The 15,384-nt window shown below is 46.1% G+C and overlaps 1 protein-coding gene across 2 annotated transcripts in view; it reads left to right on the top strand.

The window, feature by feature from the left end:
• The first annotated feature begins 3,362 nt into the window (after nt 1-3,362).
• The window catches only part of SUPV3L1 (Suv3 like RNA helicase), a 28,287-nt gene continuing 16,265 nt past the window's right edge, over nt 3,363-15,384 (top strand). Inside the window, exons 1-6 of one of the 2 annotated variants that reach the window (XM_004617113.2) lie at nt 3,363-3,683; nt 8,728-8,805; nt 10,633-10,740; nt 11,629-11,743; nt 14,409-14,577; nt 15,078-15,189. In XM_004617113.2, the coding sequence (XP_004617170.1) occupies nt 3,413-3,683; nt 8,728-8,805; nt 10,633-10,740; nt 11,629-11,743; nt 14,409-14,577; nt 15,078-15,189 (853 nt within the window). In that variant the 5' untranslated portion in view covers nt 3,363-3,412. Of the gene's footprint in view, nt 3,684-8,727; nt 8,806-10,632; nt 10,757-11,628; nt 11,744-14,408; nt 14,578-15,077; nt 15,190-15,384 lie in introns of those variants that run through there. The other variant, XM_055140325.1, reaches the window with a different exon arrangement.

The raw sequence follows: 15,384 nt of genomic DNA on the forward strand, positions 1-15,384 counted from the left end.
GTGTGGGTTCCGTGGCCCAGAGCCGCCTCCTCACCTCCCCAGGACTCCCCAACAGAGAGATGCAGCGGTGGGGACCACAGCCTGATGGTGAAAATGGCCCGTTTAATGCAGACCTGCTAGCAAACTCATAGAGCATCTGAAGTGGGGTTGGGGTAAGGACATAGTGTGATTGATCATTTACATAGATAAACATTGGCAGAGGAAATTTTCTTGGGGAGATCAACTCAAGAAGACACTCTGTCCCCAAGGGACATCTACATTGCTTTGCTCTTTCCCTCTGGTTGTATAAGTTATCAATACTTGAAGTTGTTTGGATAAACACAGCAAGAGACAAAGATCCCACCACTTAGTTCTCTGAGCTGAGAGCAAGCCAGGCTTTTAACACTTAGTTCTCTGGGCTCTGAAAGCAAGCAGGGCTTTTACCATAAATTCCAGAATAAGTCCTCAGGCCAGTTCAGCTTGTCCTTTCCCATGGGGGTCTTGTCTCTTAAGTTGTAACAGCTTGCATCAAGACCATGCATTTATGCTTCTAGAATGTCTCATTTCGATGCCAGATAGCTTTGCCACTCCCCCTGGGTCCATCCCAATTAAACGATGGACCTCCCTTTTGGGGTGTTAGAAACTACAGCAACTGAAGCCTGAGTCAAGAAATTATGACCAAGTAATTATGTCCAGAATCAGATATATTTCAATCAACTCCCAAATATTAGGAGCATAACATTAATGGTCTGTATTTAACCAAAGAATATTGCTCTATAGTAAAATATAAAAAGGCTATATGGGAAATAGAAAAGCAGGTACAAATATACAGCACTTCAAATATAAAGCAATACAAATGCAAAGTTCAGAATTACCAGAAAGTTTTGGCTTACAAGTAATCAAGACTGACTTGGGCAACTGTGACAATGAGAGGTAAAACACAAGAGAAAGGTTAAAGATAAACTCTTAACTAAATTAGGAATGTTAGCAAGGGCATGGTAAGCTTTTCTGGGAGGAGGAAAGGGGCAATTCACCGGTGAAGGCTAAAACACTTAGGGTTGATATCCAATATTGGGGCATAGGGCAAAATTGCCCACCCTCTGGGTTCCTTTAAGGCTGGATCAAGAGGTGTTATACAAATTAGCAAAGGAAAAAACAACATACATATATGGAAAATTTACATGGTTATAAATTCTACAGAAAAATAGGGCAAATAGTATGCATTCTTTACTGCCTGCATCACAACCTCCAATGTACACATTCTCTTTCTCCTTACATTTTTCTAAATAAGACAATCTTACTTAAAAAGGAAAACCAAACAGAACAGACCTGTGATATCCTAAGACAGTAGGGACATGAAGTAGAGGGGGAAATTGTGAATAATGAGTAGATTAGTCTTACTAGAGGAAAGAGATGAGTCAGATAAAGAAGACATTCAGTATAAGATACACATGGGTGATTTACATTTCTCTAGGTCAGATGTTCCCAAACTTAGCCTGCTTACTTCCTTTTTAGAAAAAGTTCACTCAGCACCCCTAGAAATTCTACTTTAAGTTAATAAAGTGCTTCTCCAACTGCACCAAGGGCTCCTAATTATCTTTATCTTTCCAGTATGTGTTAGCCCATTCAAAATTTAAAGGGAGAGTTGTAACTGCTGTTTGTGGGAAAAGGACAAAGCACGGAATGAAGGAACAGCCTTTTGGCCTCTCAGTCTTCATTCATCAGATTTTTTTCTTTCTTTTCTGAGCCACACTTGGGCTTACTCCTGGCTCTGCACTCAGGGATCACTCCTGGTGGTGCTAGGGGACCAAATTGGGTGCTGAGGATCGGGCCCAGGTTCCCCACCTACAAGGCATGTGCCCTGCCTGTTGTACAATCTCTCTGGCCCCTGCTTAGCCATTTGAAAAGTAAGCATTTGAATTGAGGATTTGAGTAAAAAGTTGGCCAATTATTTAGAAATGTCACAGATGTTGGATTATAATGCTGTATAACCTATATAGACATTAATGGGTCAATGTTCCTTCAATACATTTTTTTAAGTTACAGTGTCAATCAGGTTGGTGCTTGGATGCCATATATAAAAAGCATACTAGGCTTTATTTAAACATCGAGAGCTCAGTGAAGCATTTTAAGCACTAGGAACGTCATCAGATTTGTGTCTTTCCAAAGACTGACCACAAAGTATGAATGGAGGCTGCCAGGGGTGGGGCCTTGGCCTTACTCCAAATATCCCCCTCAGGTGTGCTTTTTCAGTGTGGGGCCAACTGAGGCCCTGCAAACTTACACGATACTCCCTTCCTAAAGAAATGAAAGTTGGTGGGGGTTAACCCAGAATTTGGGTTATTGCCAGAAATAACCTTTTTGTCTAAAGTAAATACTTGGCAGCAGAACCTCTAGTCTTCATCGAGTCACCTCTTTTCACTGTCCTCCCTTCCCTTTGTTGCTGTTGTCTCCTTGATGAGGGGTTGGGGAGCTCATGTATCCACTTGTCATGACCACACTTGGGGATTGCACACTGACTGCAGCGCTCAACAGGGTTTACTGTGGTGCCCAGGTTTGCTGGGAATCTCCGGGCTGTAGCACTTGCTCTTTAGCTCTTTAGTTTCAGAGCTCGCTGGAGGCCACACACTTTAGTTGTTCTCAGACAGCTGGAGATCGCAGTACTGCGGGTCCCAGACAGCACTGCCACAGGAACCAGGCTCAGTGCACGAGGGCAGCAGAGATTCAAATTCATGGGTTTGAATTCCCTGAACCTCAGTTGCTCTCGTCATTAGAATTCCTCCCCTCCTCTTAGAATCTCCAGGCCTCTTTCCCATTGCTCAGTTTAGGATATACTCACGCTGTGCTTACCACTGACCTATATACCTGGATTTCAAGAAAGCATATTTGCTTTGAAGCTTGAAAGATAGATCCAATTATGTTTTATAATGGTACTCTATCAGGAAGCGAGAGTTTAACGAAGAGACTTTGAAGAAAACATATTTTAGTGTTTCCCACTGCAAGCCATGCCGATGCTCTCAGCACAGCAACACGCTCCTCCGACACGAGTGAGCACAACTGCTCCACGAGTCCAAGTACTGGGGCACACGTGCTGACCTGCAGCAGTGACGTCACGCGACGCAGCCGGCCAGGCCGCCTCCTCGCTGTGGCGTCTCCAAACATGCCTGATTCTTTTTTCTTCGGAGAAAGCTGGACCAACTCTCCAGTGAGAGGAAAAGAGGTCTTCTTTGTCCTCTGTGTCATTTATAAATTTTCTCTCCTGTTTTCTAACCGTCTCACGGCAGTTTTATTTCCCCTTATTGGTCAGGCGTTACTTTGGACACCCTTGCTCGGTCTGGGTCTTTCCGTACAGTAGGCGCTGGTATTGTGCGTCGCTGCGCAACCCCCGTGTCCCGGGGCTGCTGCAGCCACTTCTCTAGGGCCCGCGGCCTCAATGTCCTTACCCCGGTGTGCCCTGTTGTGGGCTCGGCTGCCGGCGGGGCGCCACCCGGGCCACCGGGCAGCCGTCTGCTCGGCCCTTCGCGCTCACCTGGGGCCCTTTCCCGGGGCTGCAGGGCGGGTTTGCGCCCTTGCCTCTGACTCCTCTGCCTCTGGGGGCTCCAAAGCCCCGAACACGTCCTTGTTCGTGCCGCTGACAGTGAAACCTCAGGGCCCCAGCGCCGATGGCGACGTCGGGGCCGAGCTAACCCGCCCTCTGGACAAGAGTGAGTACAGGAGCTAGCGAGGGCGGCCCGGGTGGCGTCTGCAGGGCAGTGGCAACGCGCCTCCCCTGCAGCTGGAGACCCTAGTCCCACCCGAGTGTCGTCGTCGTGTCTCCAGGCTCTGCATCCCCTTGTTTTGCGAGCCCCCAGGACATTGGTTATCCTGGAACGTACCATCCCCGAGGTGACCTTACCACCACCTCTCCCGCCCTTTTTGCTTTTGGGGCAACATCCGTCGGTGTCCGTGGACCATGCAGTGCCGGGTTTGGAGCGCGGGACTTCCTCGTGCCAAGCACGCGCTCCTGGCCAGACCTTTCCCATTTTCCTGCTCTCACCCTGGATGGCCCGAACTCACCCGATGGGACGATTCGCCCTTCTCTGAGGGATTAGTTGGTTTTTGTAGCATCCTTCGTACCTCCCTCGCAGGCCAGAGCGATAGCCCTGGAAAAAGGCAAGGGGTTGGGGCAGTCGTGCAAACTAGAGGAGCACTCTTGCAGGCTTCTTTGTCACTGACCCAGCACGTGGGCGAACTACATACTGCATTAAGCTAGTGAGGGAAGTTGTTAAGAGTCACCAGATTCAAATTCACATCTCTCCTTTCTAAAAAAACGGCGTTTGTGGGGAAGGACAGGATAACCAGCTGCAGTACCAGGCAGAGCCTACTCCCTAACTTACTGGGCCCATGGTCATCGCGCCTCCAGAGAGAAAGCAGTCCCTTAGTTTCTGCAGGTGGCCAGGGATTTTGTCCTGAAACTAACCATGGCGGATTGGCAGGGAAGGTGTAATGTCTTTAAGAAAAATTTCAGACTGTAGGGCCATGCTTTTGTAGTTTCTAAATGATTTGTGAGTTGAGGGGTTTCCTTGCACTGAATGGAGCTTGTGGCTGAGAAACTACACCAGGCTTCTAACTCTGGAAGAAGTATCTTTCAGTGTTCATTTTAACAAGCAGTCTTGGAGCCTCCTAGCTCATATTGTTTATTTTGGTTTGGGGGCCACATCTGGTGGTGCTTGGAGCTTACTCCTGGCGAGCTGGGGTGACCATATGTGATGCCGGTTATTGAGCCCTGGGTGGCCTTGTGCCAAATCAAGCCCCTTACTATCTCAGGTTACTCTTAGATGATATTTAGGGCACTATGCGAGGCCCAAGATGCACTAGCCCTTTGATCCCTCTCTCTCTCTTTCTCTCTCTCTCTCTCTCTCTCTCTCTCTCTCTCTCTCTCTCTCTCTCTCTCTCTCTCTCTCTCTCCTGTTGGAGAAATCTTTATTTTGCATAGCTGTTTCAGTCTAACTGAAAATGTCGGTGTCTTTGTTGAGCTCAGAAAGAAGAGAGAAAGAAGACCGGATTTATTAGTATGGGACATTCTGGCAGAGGAGCGTTAGATACCTCCTTGAGTCAGTGTGTGTCCGTCGATTTTCTTCTCCTTTGATTGGAGTTTCCCCAGATGTTGATCTTATTAGAATGACTCTCTGGCTTTGCAGGAGGAACTGTCAGGTGCAGTGAATTATCACAGTCTTACATATTGTGTGGGTGACACCAGATTCTCGCAGAGACTAATGCAGAAGGCTCTCACTCACTTCTCAATGTCCTTTGCTTATTCTTCACCCCTAAAGTTATTGTAATTCCTCCTCTGCCTCTCCCTAGTTTGCTTTTCTTTTCCTTCAAGTTAGTATTCTCTTAAACCTTTGCCTGGACCCCCTTTCACTCTTTGGCCTACATGGATTTCTTCTGTGCCCTGCACTTGCACATGTCCTGGACATTTTTTTTTTTTTAAAGTCCTTGTGGTCTGCTTCTCTGGTGCTGGGAGCAGTAACCTCAGGACAGTAATCTTGGTTTCCCGCCCCTCACCTCCTACCTCTATCACTTGGGAAGTGACCTTGTTGATCTTGTTGATTCTACTTCATAAATACAGAATTAATTTCTGTCCCTCCTTCACTACAGCCAGTCGAGTCTAAATTATGGGACTACAGAATATCCCTTATATGTATCCTTGAACCTTTGATTGCCCCAAGCCATTTTCTACCATTAGTTTAGAATTTTATTTTAATTGGGGTTCTGCCCTGTGTTGGGAGGGAAATGGGATACACTCCCGGTGATACTCAGCCTGGCAATGCTGGCATGGTGGTGGCACTTGTGGACCACCAGTGCCAGGACAGAACCCAGGTCCTGGCTCATGCTGGCACGATTTCTACCACTTGCACCATATCCCTGTCCTTATTCAAGTATTTGAAACTGAGACTCAATGCTAGTACATCAAGGCATTTTTAAAAACCACTAATATTGGGCCAGAACAATAATACACAGGCAGGGCGCTTGCCTTGCATGTAGCCAACCCAGGTTCAATCCCCGGCATCACACCTGGTCCCCTGAGCACTGCTAGGAGTGATCCCTGGGTACAGAGCCTGGAGTAAGCGCTGAGCGTTTCTGGATATGCCCCCTTCCCCACCCCCCAAAAAAAGTCCCACATTTTCATGAGGCATTTTTAATTGAGTCAAGTTTTGCGATTCTTATGTAATGGGTGTTACTAATAAACTAGGTTAGTTTTAAATGTGGTATCTTCACATTTTGACCTTTTGTATTAGTTTATAGTTAGGCAAAATTTCTCCCAAACAGTTGCATGCGCCTTTTCCCAATCTTTTTATTTGTTGGGACTTTTTCCATGATTGACCCAAAGAAAAGTAGCAAAAATGCAGATATACCAGCACAGCTGTCTGTGACAGGGGGTCTCTGTGTATGGGTCTCATATTTCATTGTGGATCTAAACTGGTTATTTTGAATTTTTCTCAGTCTTCCAAACCAATTTTTGATCATTGGTTACTGTGTCCTGCAAAGTGTTGTGGTTGTATGACAGTGTAGTTGGTACGACCCTGTGGCTTTTCTATGTTTCATGGGCCAAGAATGCAGCCTCAGTTGGGACCAGCTTTCCCAGAAATGCAGAGTGTGCAACTGAGGTGGCCACATTTTTATCTTGACAGAGTAATGTGGTAGTGTTTTTTTACATGTAGGGCCTTAATACAATCTCCACTTAATGAATTTAAAACATTTTGGGCCAGAGTGATAATACAGCAGGTAGGGCATTTGTCTTGCATGTAGCTGATCCAGGTTTGATTTCCTGCACCCCATATAGTCCCCAGATCACTGCCAGGAGTAATTCCTTAGTTTAGAACCAGGAGTAATGCCTGAGCATCACAGGGTGTGGCCCCCAAAACAAAAAAATATATATGTGTGTGTGTGTGTGTGTGTGTTTGTGTGTATGCATATATGTGTGTTTGCGTGTGTGTGTGTGTGTGTGTGTGTGTGTGTGTGTGTGTGTGTGTTCAACTGCCATAGTGACTGGTCCTTAGTGGCATGTTTCTCCGACAGACATTCAGACTTCAGACCAGCCTCCCCAGCGGCCATGCTCTCTGCCTTCACTGTGCAGTGCTTTGCCTGAGGCCTTCCAGCCGTGTGAGGCAGGTCTTTTCCTTCTTCATGCACTTACCATTGGTTTAGATCCTGAAGGAGTTTCAGAGATAGAATTTGATGTAGTGTGTGTATATGTATGAGAGAGAGAGAGAGAGAGAGAGCGATGTAGTGTATGTGTGTCTGTGTGTGTATGAGAGAGAGAGAGAGAGAGAGAGAGAGAGAGAGATGTAGTGTATGTGTGTCTGTGTGTGTGTATGAGAGAGAGAGAGAGAGAGAGAGAGAGAGAGAGAGAGAGAGAGAGAAATTTGGGCCATTCCTGCTACTGTCCTCCATCAGAGACCCCTCTACTCATTCTTGCAGCCCACCCTTGGTCCCTTTCCTGCCAGTAACCATCATAGTTTTACTAAGTGGAGGAGTTAATGTTTCTTTTCTTAATTTGCTTTCTTAGGAGTTAGTTTCGTTCATTTGTCCCCGGTTTGTTTGCTTAGTTCATATTCCATGTGCTTAAAACCATCTGATAATTGTCTCTTTTTATTTTCTTACTCAGCATAAGCAAGATCTATCTATTTTGCACTCAAAGGGTACAGTTTTATATTTTTTAATGGTGGATAGTAGTAGTCTGTTGAGTAATATATACCACAATTGCTTTTTTTCTGGGGGGGAAGAGAGGGGCAGGATTTTGGATCACTTCCAGCAGTGCTCAGGGGAACCATGAGGTGCCTGGGATGGAACCCCAATATTCATTATGCAAAGCTTGTGCCTGGCCCTTTGAGCTATCTCCCTGCTCCCTGCCATAGCTGCTCTGGTGTGGGCATTTGGGTTGTTGCCTTGTTTGGGCTATTGCCTTTTTGCTATTATAATTGTTAAGGAAGTTCTTGGATGAATTCCATGGATACTTGCTTCCATTCATCCCTCAGACTCTAGGCGTACCATCTAGAACAGAGTTAATGTGCTGTGTTCTCGTCAGGTCATCTTCAGACTGAAGATCATCCGTTCATATAAGAACACGACAGTCTGACCCTTGTGTTGGTTGACCATTTAGTGTTCAGAATAGTTAAATTAAATGAGAGACCACGTTTACAAGAGAGTGGCCTGGTGGAGGCTGGAGGTGATGTCTGATGCCACCTTGCTTATTCTTCAGCGATGTAATAGGGATGTTGCTGGGTTTTTTTTTTTTCTTTTTTTTGGGAGGGGTGCATCACACCTGGCGATGCACGGGGGATACTCCTGGCTCAGGAATTACTCCTGGCAGTGCTCAGGGGACCATATGGGATGCTGGGAATTGAACAAAGGTCAGCCGCCTGCAAGGCAAACACCCTACCTGCTGTGCTCTTGCTCCAGCCCTGGATGTTGCAGTTTTTAATTTATAATTTTTCTAGATTCTTCACCAGAATACTAACCCATAGAGAGCTGTGAACTGCCAAAACCTTAAAAAAAAAAAATCTTTGTATTGGAGCCGCACCTGATGGTGCTTGGTGGCGACTCCCAGCTTAGTGCTCAGACTCTGGCAGTGTTGGGGGAGGGGCATGTGGTGCTGGGAATGTAACCCAGGCCTCCTGCATGCAAAGCATGTGTTATTCTCTTGAGTGTTCTGTCTCTGACCCTGGAAACAAATCTTAAAGGTTCACTTTTGGTGTTTTCCAGATGAAGTGAAGAAGATCTTAGACAAGTTTTATAAGAGGAAGGAAATTCAGAAACTCGGTGCTGACTATGGACTTGATGGTAAGACTAATAACATTTCCATTAGAAGCATCTGGTCACTTCTTAGAGTCCAGTTTTGATAGTTCTGTGTGGCACCTGTGGCCTGAGCATAGTGTAGGGTAGGAGGATGTCTCTGGCCTTCTGTCTTCTCATAGACTGCGGCATACTAGTGTGTTCCTTCAGGCTGTGCTGCCTACTTCAGGGGTGTTTCTGCCTTGGAAGGGGCTTTGGGCAGTACCTGGCAGTGCTGGTTTGGTCTCTGGTCTGTTTCTGGCTCTGTACCCAGGAGGGTCCCCTGGCAGTGCCCAGGCGAACCTTATACTGTGCTGGGAAGTGAAGCAGGGTCTGCTGCATGTAAGACAAGAGCTTCTGTACTATCTCTCTGGTCTGAATTTCAGTTTACCCCCACATAATCAGCCAGTTGAATGTAAACAAACAAAGAAGAACTGGAGGCCTAGTGCCTAGAGCTCCTGCTTTACATTTGTATGATAATGGGTTCAAATGCTGGTGTTCATATGCACCAGGCAACCCAGCAACCCAGCTTTTTGAGCCTGGCACCTCTGTTGTCAATAGTCGGTACTGCATGGGGTTTCTTACTGTGCCACAGCCAGGTGTATATACACTACACAAATATGGGGTGTAGAGCCCAGCACGTGCTGCAACTAAAACGCTACTCCCAGCTTTGCGCTCAGGGATTATCAACTCTGGCAGTGTTCGTGGGGGGTTCTCTGGTGCCCCCACATGATGAGGGTTATGACCCCTAAGTTTGAGCTCTGGTGAGCACCCGTGTGAGCACCAAGACTATGAGCCTCAACCCTTAGCACCTGTGTGAGCACCACAACTATGGGCCTCAACCCTCAGTACAAGCGTTGGGTGCACGTGTACCAGCACTGCCGCTGAAGGAGGACGGGCCCCAGGAGCACACGGTGCGTGTGTGGACACTGCCGCCCCTGCTGAGGCCCACAGCCAGCACCATAACCAGGTGTGCACACCGCCCTGATCACGCTGCAGGAGTGTTAGCAGGGAGGGGAAAGTGGCCTGGGGAGGGGACACAGATGAGAGAGACAGAGAGGAGGAAGGCAGGGAGAGCGAGCAAGCTCTTGGGCTATTGAACCACACCTGGCAGTGCTTGGGGACTGGTTTGACTTGGTGCTCCAGGCTTGCTGCCAGTAGCGCTTGGGGGACCAAGCTGTGCCGGGTTGAACCTGGGCTTCTGGTGTGCAAAGCTGCCGGGCCAAGCCGTGTGTATTACCTCCCTGACCCAATTAATTAGGTATTTTAAGAAATAATTATAAACCCAAGAAAGGTAAGAAAAAACACTTTGATGAGCTTTGATGAGGTGTATATATGTTTTGCTTTGGTCTGATTTTGGGGGCCACAACTCGGGGTTACTCCTAGCTCTGCGCTCAGGGATCTCTCCTGACAGACCACGTAGGATGCTGAGGATCAAACCTGGGTCGGCCATGTGCAAGGGGAGTGCTGTACTATCACTCCAGCCCATATATATATATATATTTTTTTTTTTCATCATATTTTTGTTTCTTTTCCCCTAGCCAGCAGGCTGGTCAGTCACCTCAGCACACGCGGCTTGAGGATTAAGTTTATGGCCTGGTGCTGCCAGGCAAGTGCTTTAAACCACTGGATCAGTTTCTAGTGTTAACAAACAGCAGGACTGTCTTGATTACCACAGAACCTGCAGCCACACTGGAGTTTGAACTCACAGTTTAAGAGCTTGACATGCAAGCACTTTAAGTCATGGGTGCATCCTTCAGGCAAATGTGCTTTTCAAGCAAGAAGCAGGACGAACACTCAGCCCTTCCTGTGTTGTTGATTTCGTGTTTCCCACAGCTCGTCTCTTCCATCAGGCTTTCATAAGCTTCAGGAACTACATCATGCAGTCCCAGTCCCTGGACGTGGACATCCACATTATCCTGAATGACATTTGCTTCAGTGCGGGCAAGTACTGAGACGGGTAGATTCAGCATGCCACCTTCACCTCTTTCCTTCCTATCTGTTTCTCTGGGTGCCGGGGCAGGGGTGGGGGTGAACCCCGTATGTCTGCTGGAGGAGAACTGGGGCCTTACGTGTCATTTCTGCTCTCTGTTGTGTGCAGAAGGCCATAGCCAAGTGAGCACTTAGACAGGACAGAATTAATACATATTGCTGTTGCTGCAGACGCCCCCCTGCCTCTCTCTCTGGCTTTTCTCCTCATAGCAGGACAAAGCTCATGCTTAAAAAAGAAAAACCAAAAATAGAAAAATAAAAATAAAAGAACATTATTGTCTATTCTCATAGGTAGTTTTGGCTTTGATTATATTTTTAAAATGTATTTGACTGTTAGACTCAGCCTGTGTCAGACAGTGAGTGAAACACAGATATGGGGTTCCGAGTTTGAGAAAATGGAACCTGGCCATCTACAGGTCCCCACCCTCCTCAGAGCGGCCAAGTGGAGAATATTTGCTGAAGAATCAGTTCATTTTTTGTAGTCTAAAAAATACGTTTGTACCTCCGTTTCTCTTTCCTAATCATAGGCTTTCTCTCTTAATTTATTTCCTGTGTCTTTATTTTTAATTTATCTTTCCCCAATGCTGATCTTCATCTGTTTGCATGGTTGGAATCGGACAAGGTTGTTGAGACCCAATTTTATATTCCTAGAATATGTAAGTGAAATTAGGAGAAAATGTAAAACAAAGTAGCATCTTGGAAGAGTTCTGTGCGGCAGGACTTTACTTTTTATCCTGGCAGTGTCCCCCTAAATTATCTCACTAAGGAAAAAAGATTTGATTGAGTTCAGTTTTTGGTAAATCATGATTTACATGTGTAATATGTTGTTTTATTTTCTAGCTCACGTGGATGATTTATTTCCATTTTTCTTGAGGCATGCAAAACAGATATTTCCTGTTTTGGAATGTAAGGATGATTTACGTAAAATCAGTGATTTAAGAATACCACCTAATTGGTAAGTCCCCTTGTGTGTGGATTTGAGTTTTTCAGTTCTTATCTTTGAAGAATAGTAATCATTGTCGTGTTTTGTTTTGTTTTTAAATTGTGTGTGGATGATCAATCATAAGGAACCTATGTTTGGTTGTTTTCCTTGGCTGGCATTAGTGGTGTCTCCCCTGGTCTGGCCAAGGCTGGTCACAGGTGTTCTCAGGTTGCATGTCAAGTAGTCCGTCCTGTCTGCTTCTGAGGTGTGGTCTGTCTGGGCTCTCACTGGAGTGTCTGGGGGTGTTAAGGGGCTCTTTTCTACCGGGCTGTAATTCCATCTTTGCCATCTCTGAGGTTTGCTACTTAAATCCTTAGTAAGCTGCTCTCTGCTCAGCCCTGCCAAGTGTTCCCTTACCTGTGGCCAGTCCTAATCTTGGGGAATCCCCACCCAGATTTCAAGGTTCCCTCTCCCTGCACCCTTTCTTCTTTCCCACACTCCTCTGTCAATTTTAGCTGTTCAGCTGCCTTAAACTTGTCCTCTACCGCACAGCTCTGTGGGGCTGCCATACTTTTCTTAGGCTCTTGCTTCCTGGGGTCTACTAGGACCCTTTTGTATTTTTTATTTTTGAGGAGGGAGATGTTTGGAGCCTTGGACCATTCCTGGCAATTCTCAGAGCAGCAGTGCAAGGCTGACAATTGGCTTGGTGATGTAATGCTGCGTGGACCCAGAGGTCCTGGGGGCCACCGGGACTACCCCCAGTGCTAGGGTGGGTTTTGTGGTGCCAGGGATGGAACTCGGGGCTTTGGGCATGCCAGGCCTGCACTCCAGCCCTCTTAGCTGTCTCATGCGTCCCCTTCTTTCAGTCCACGTGGCCTGTGCTCCCAAGCAGATGCATCTGTGTGTCCCAGTCTAGAATGTTATCAGAATCGACCAGTTACTTCATCCGTTACGGTGTAGATGCTGAAATTCTGGCACCTGGTAGTATTACTTCACAGGGACATAGATTTGGGGCTGTAGAGATGACCTAGGTGAACATATGTAGGGAGTGGTAGTCACTGAAACCAATTTTAAGTAACTCATATGAAAAAGTGACTACAGTTTTTTCAGTCCTCATATTTATAATGCTGTATCATTCAGGGAGGGCAGCTTTGTGCCTTGCGGTATGGCTGTGCTTTCACACACCTCTCCCTTAGTCCTAGTGACATAACAGCAGCAAAATGACCCCCTCAGCCCATTCCTCCTCAGAAAAGGGATTTGCACAATGGCAAAAGTATCCAAGAAATGAGTTTGCATTTGTATTTTATTCTTGTAAAAAATAATTTTGTATTTTGTATTTTTGCATGTGTATTTCCTCTAGTTAGTAAAGACTATTCTTGAAAAGCAGTCATTATTTTAGTGTGGCTGTGGAACTGTTTAATTTTTTTTTTAAATTTATTTATTTTTAATTAGAGAATCACCGTGAGGGTACAGTTACAGATTTATACACTTTTGTGCTTATACTTCCCTCATACAAAGTTCGGGAACCCATCCCTTCACCAGTGCCCATTCTCCACCACCCGTAAACCCAGCGTCCCTCCCACCCTCCCCAATCCCATCTCCCCCTCACCCCCCCTGCCACTGTGGCAGGGCATTCCCTTCTGTTCTCTCTCTCTATTTAGCTTCTACGGCCCGCAATAAAGGTGTTGAGTGGCCGCTGTGCTCAGTCTCTAGCCCTCATTCAGCCCGCAACTCCTTTCCCCCACACGGCCTTCGACTACAATATAGTTGGTGATCGCTTCTCTGAGTTGCCCTTTCCCCAGAACGTGAGGCCAGCCTCGAAGCCATGGAGTCAACCTCCTGGTACTTATTTCTACAGTTCTTGGGTGTTAGTCCTCACTCTGTTATCCTATATACCATAGATTAGTGCAATCTTTCTATGTCTGTCTCTCTCTTTCTGACTCATTTCACTCAGCATGAAACTTTTCATGCCCATCCACTTAACTACAAAATTCTTGACCTCCTTTTTTCTAACAGCTGCATAGTATTCCATTGTATAGATGTACCAAAGTTTCCTCAACCAGTCATCCGTTCTGGGGCATTCGGGTTTTTTCCAGATTCTGGCTATTGTAAACAGTGCTGCGATGAACATACATGTGCAGATGTCGTTTCGATTGTACTTTTTTGCCTCTCTGGGATATATTCCCAGCAGTGGTATTGCTGGGTCAAATGGGAATTCAATATCTAATTTTTTGAGAATCTTCCAAATTGTTTTCCAGAAGGGCTGAACCAGTCGGCATTCCCACCAGCAGAGAAGAAGGGTCCCTTTCTCCCCACATCCTCTCCAACAGCGGTTGCTTTTGTTCTTTTGGATGTGTGCTAGTCTCTGTGGTGTGAGGTGGTATCTCATGGTTGTTTTGATCTGCATCTCTCTGATGATTAGTGATGTAGAGCACTTTTTCATGTGCCTTTTGGCCATTTGTATTTTTTCCTTGGTAAAGTTTCTGTTCATTTCTTCGCCCCATTTTTTGATGGGGTTGGATGTTTTCTTCTTGTAGAGTTCAACCAGTGCTTTATATACCATTGATATCAACCCCTGGAACTGTTTAATTTTTTAAAGATGTTACCTTGTGAATGGTAAAGGGTGATTTATTTGACAAGGAGTGTATTTGCCAGGATAGCGTTGGAGATTAAGCTGTTTGACCTACTCATTTTTCAGGTATCCAGAAGCCAGAGCCATAAAGAGGAAGATAATTTTCCATTCGGGTCCTACCAACAGTGGAAAGACTTACCATGCCATCCAGAAATACTTGTCAGCTAAATCTGGAGTGTACTGTGGCCCTTTAAAGCTACTGGCACATGAGATCTTTGAAAAGAGTAATGATGCTGTCAGTATATTACTGAATATTCTTTTTGTTTTGTGGGGAGGTGTACTAGTAATTTGCTATAAGAAATTGCCGTGTTCCATTATTCCCAAGAAGTCTTCAATCGTAAGATACGCAAATAAGTACAGCCGGGAAGGGAAAAGATGCTGTTCGTTGGACTCCAACATCCATTTTTGAGATGTTTCCTGGTTTCAGGGACTGGAGAGGTAGTACAGCGGGTGGGTGCTTGGCTTGTGTGCTGCTGATTTGGTTTTGATCCCCAGTACCTGGAGTCCTGCTAGGAGTGATCCCTGAGCCCAGAGCCAGGAGTTAGCCCTGAGCACCACCAGGTGTGGCCCCCAAAACAACGACAAATGTTTAATAAGTAGTATTTTAAAGTATTGTGAATATTTTGTTTCAACTGTTAAATACATTTGATGGTAACGGCGAGAATATTAAACGTCTGGCATTCGTCTGTACTGTACTCAGGGGAAATAACTTCCGTTTTTTTCCTCCCATCCCAGGGTGTGCCGTGTGACTTGGTGACGGGTGAGGAGCGCGTGGTAGTGGAGCAGGACGGGAGACAGGCCGCCCATGTCGCTTGTACTGTGGAGATGTGCAGTGTTTCAACGCCTTGTATGTAAACATCGCCTCAACATCCTTATGGTTTAGTCGTTTTATTTCAGAGTGCACATGAATGCTCAGAGAGGCTTTGTGTCGTGAAACAGAATGTTGAAATAAGACAGACGCATGCAGCAGTGCTGTCTGTCTATCGAGCCTTACTGCGTTTGTGTTTGGGTTTTGTTTTCTTTCTCGGGGTCACACAAGGGG

Source organism: Sorex araneus, chromosome 5 (genome assembly GCF_027595985.1).
Source record: "Sorex araneus isolate mSorAra2 chromosome 5, mSorAra2.pri, whole genome shotgun sequence".
NCBI lineage: Eukaryota > Metazoa > Chordata > Mammalia > Eulipotyphla > Soricidae > Sorex > Sorex araneus.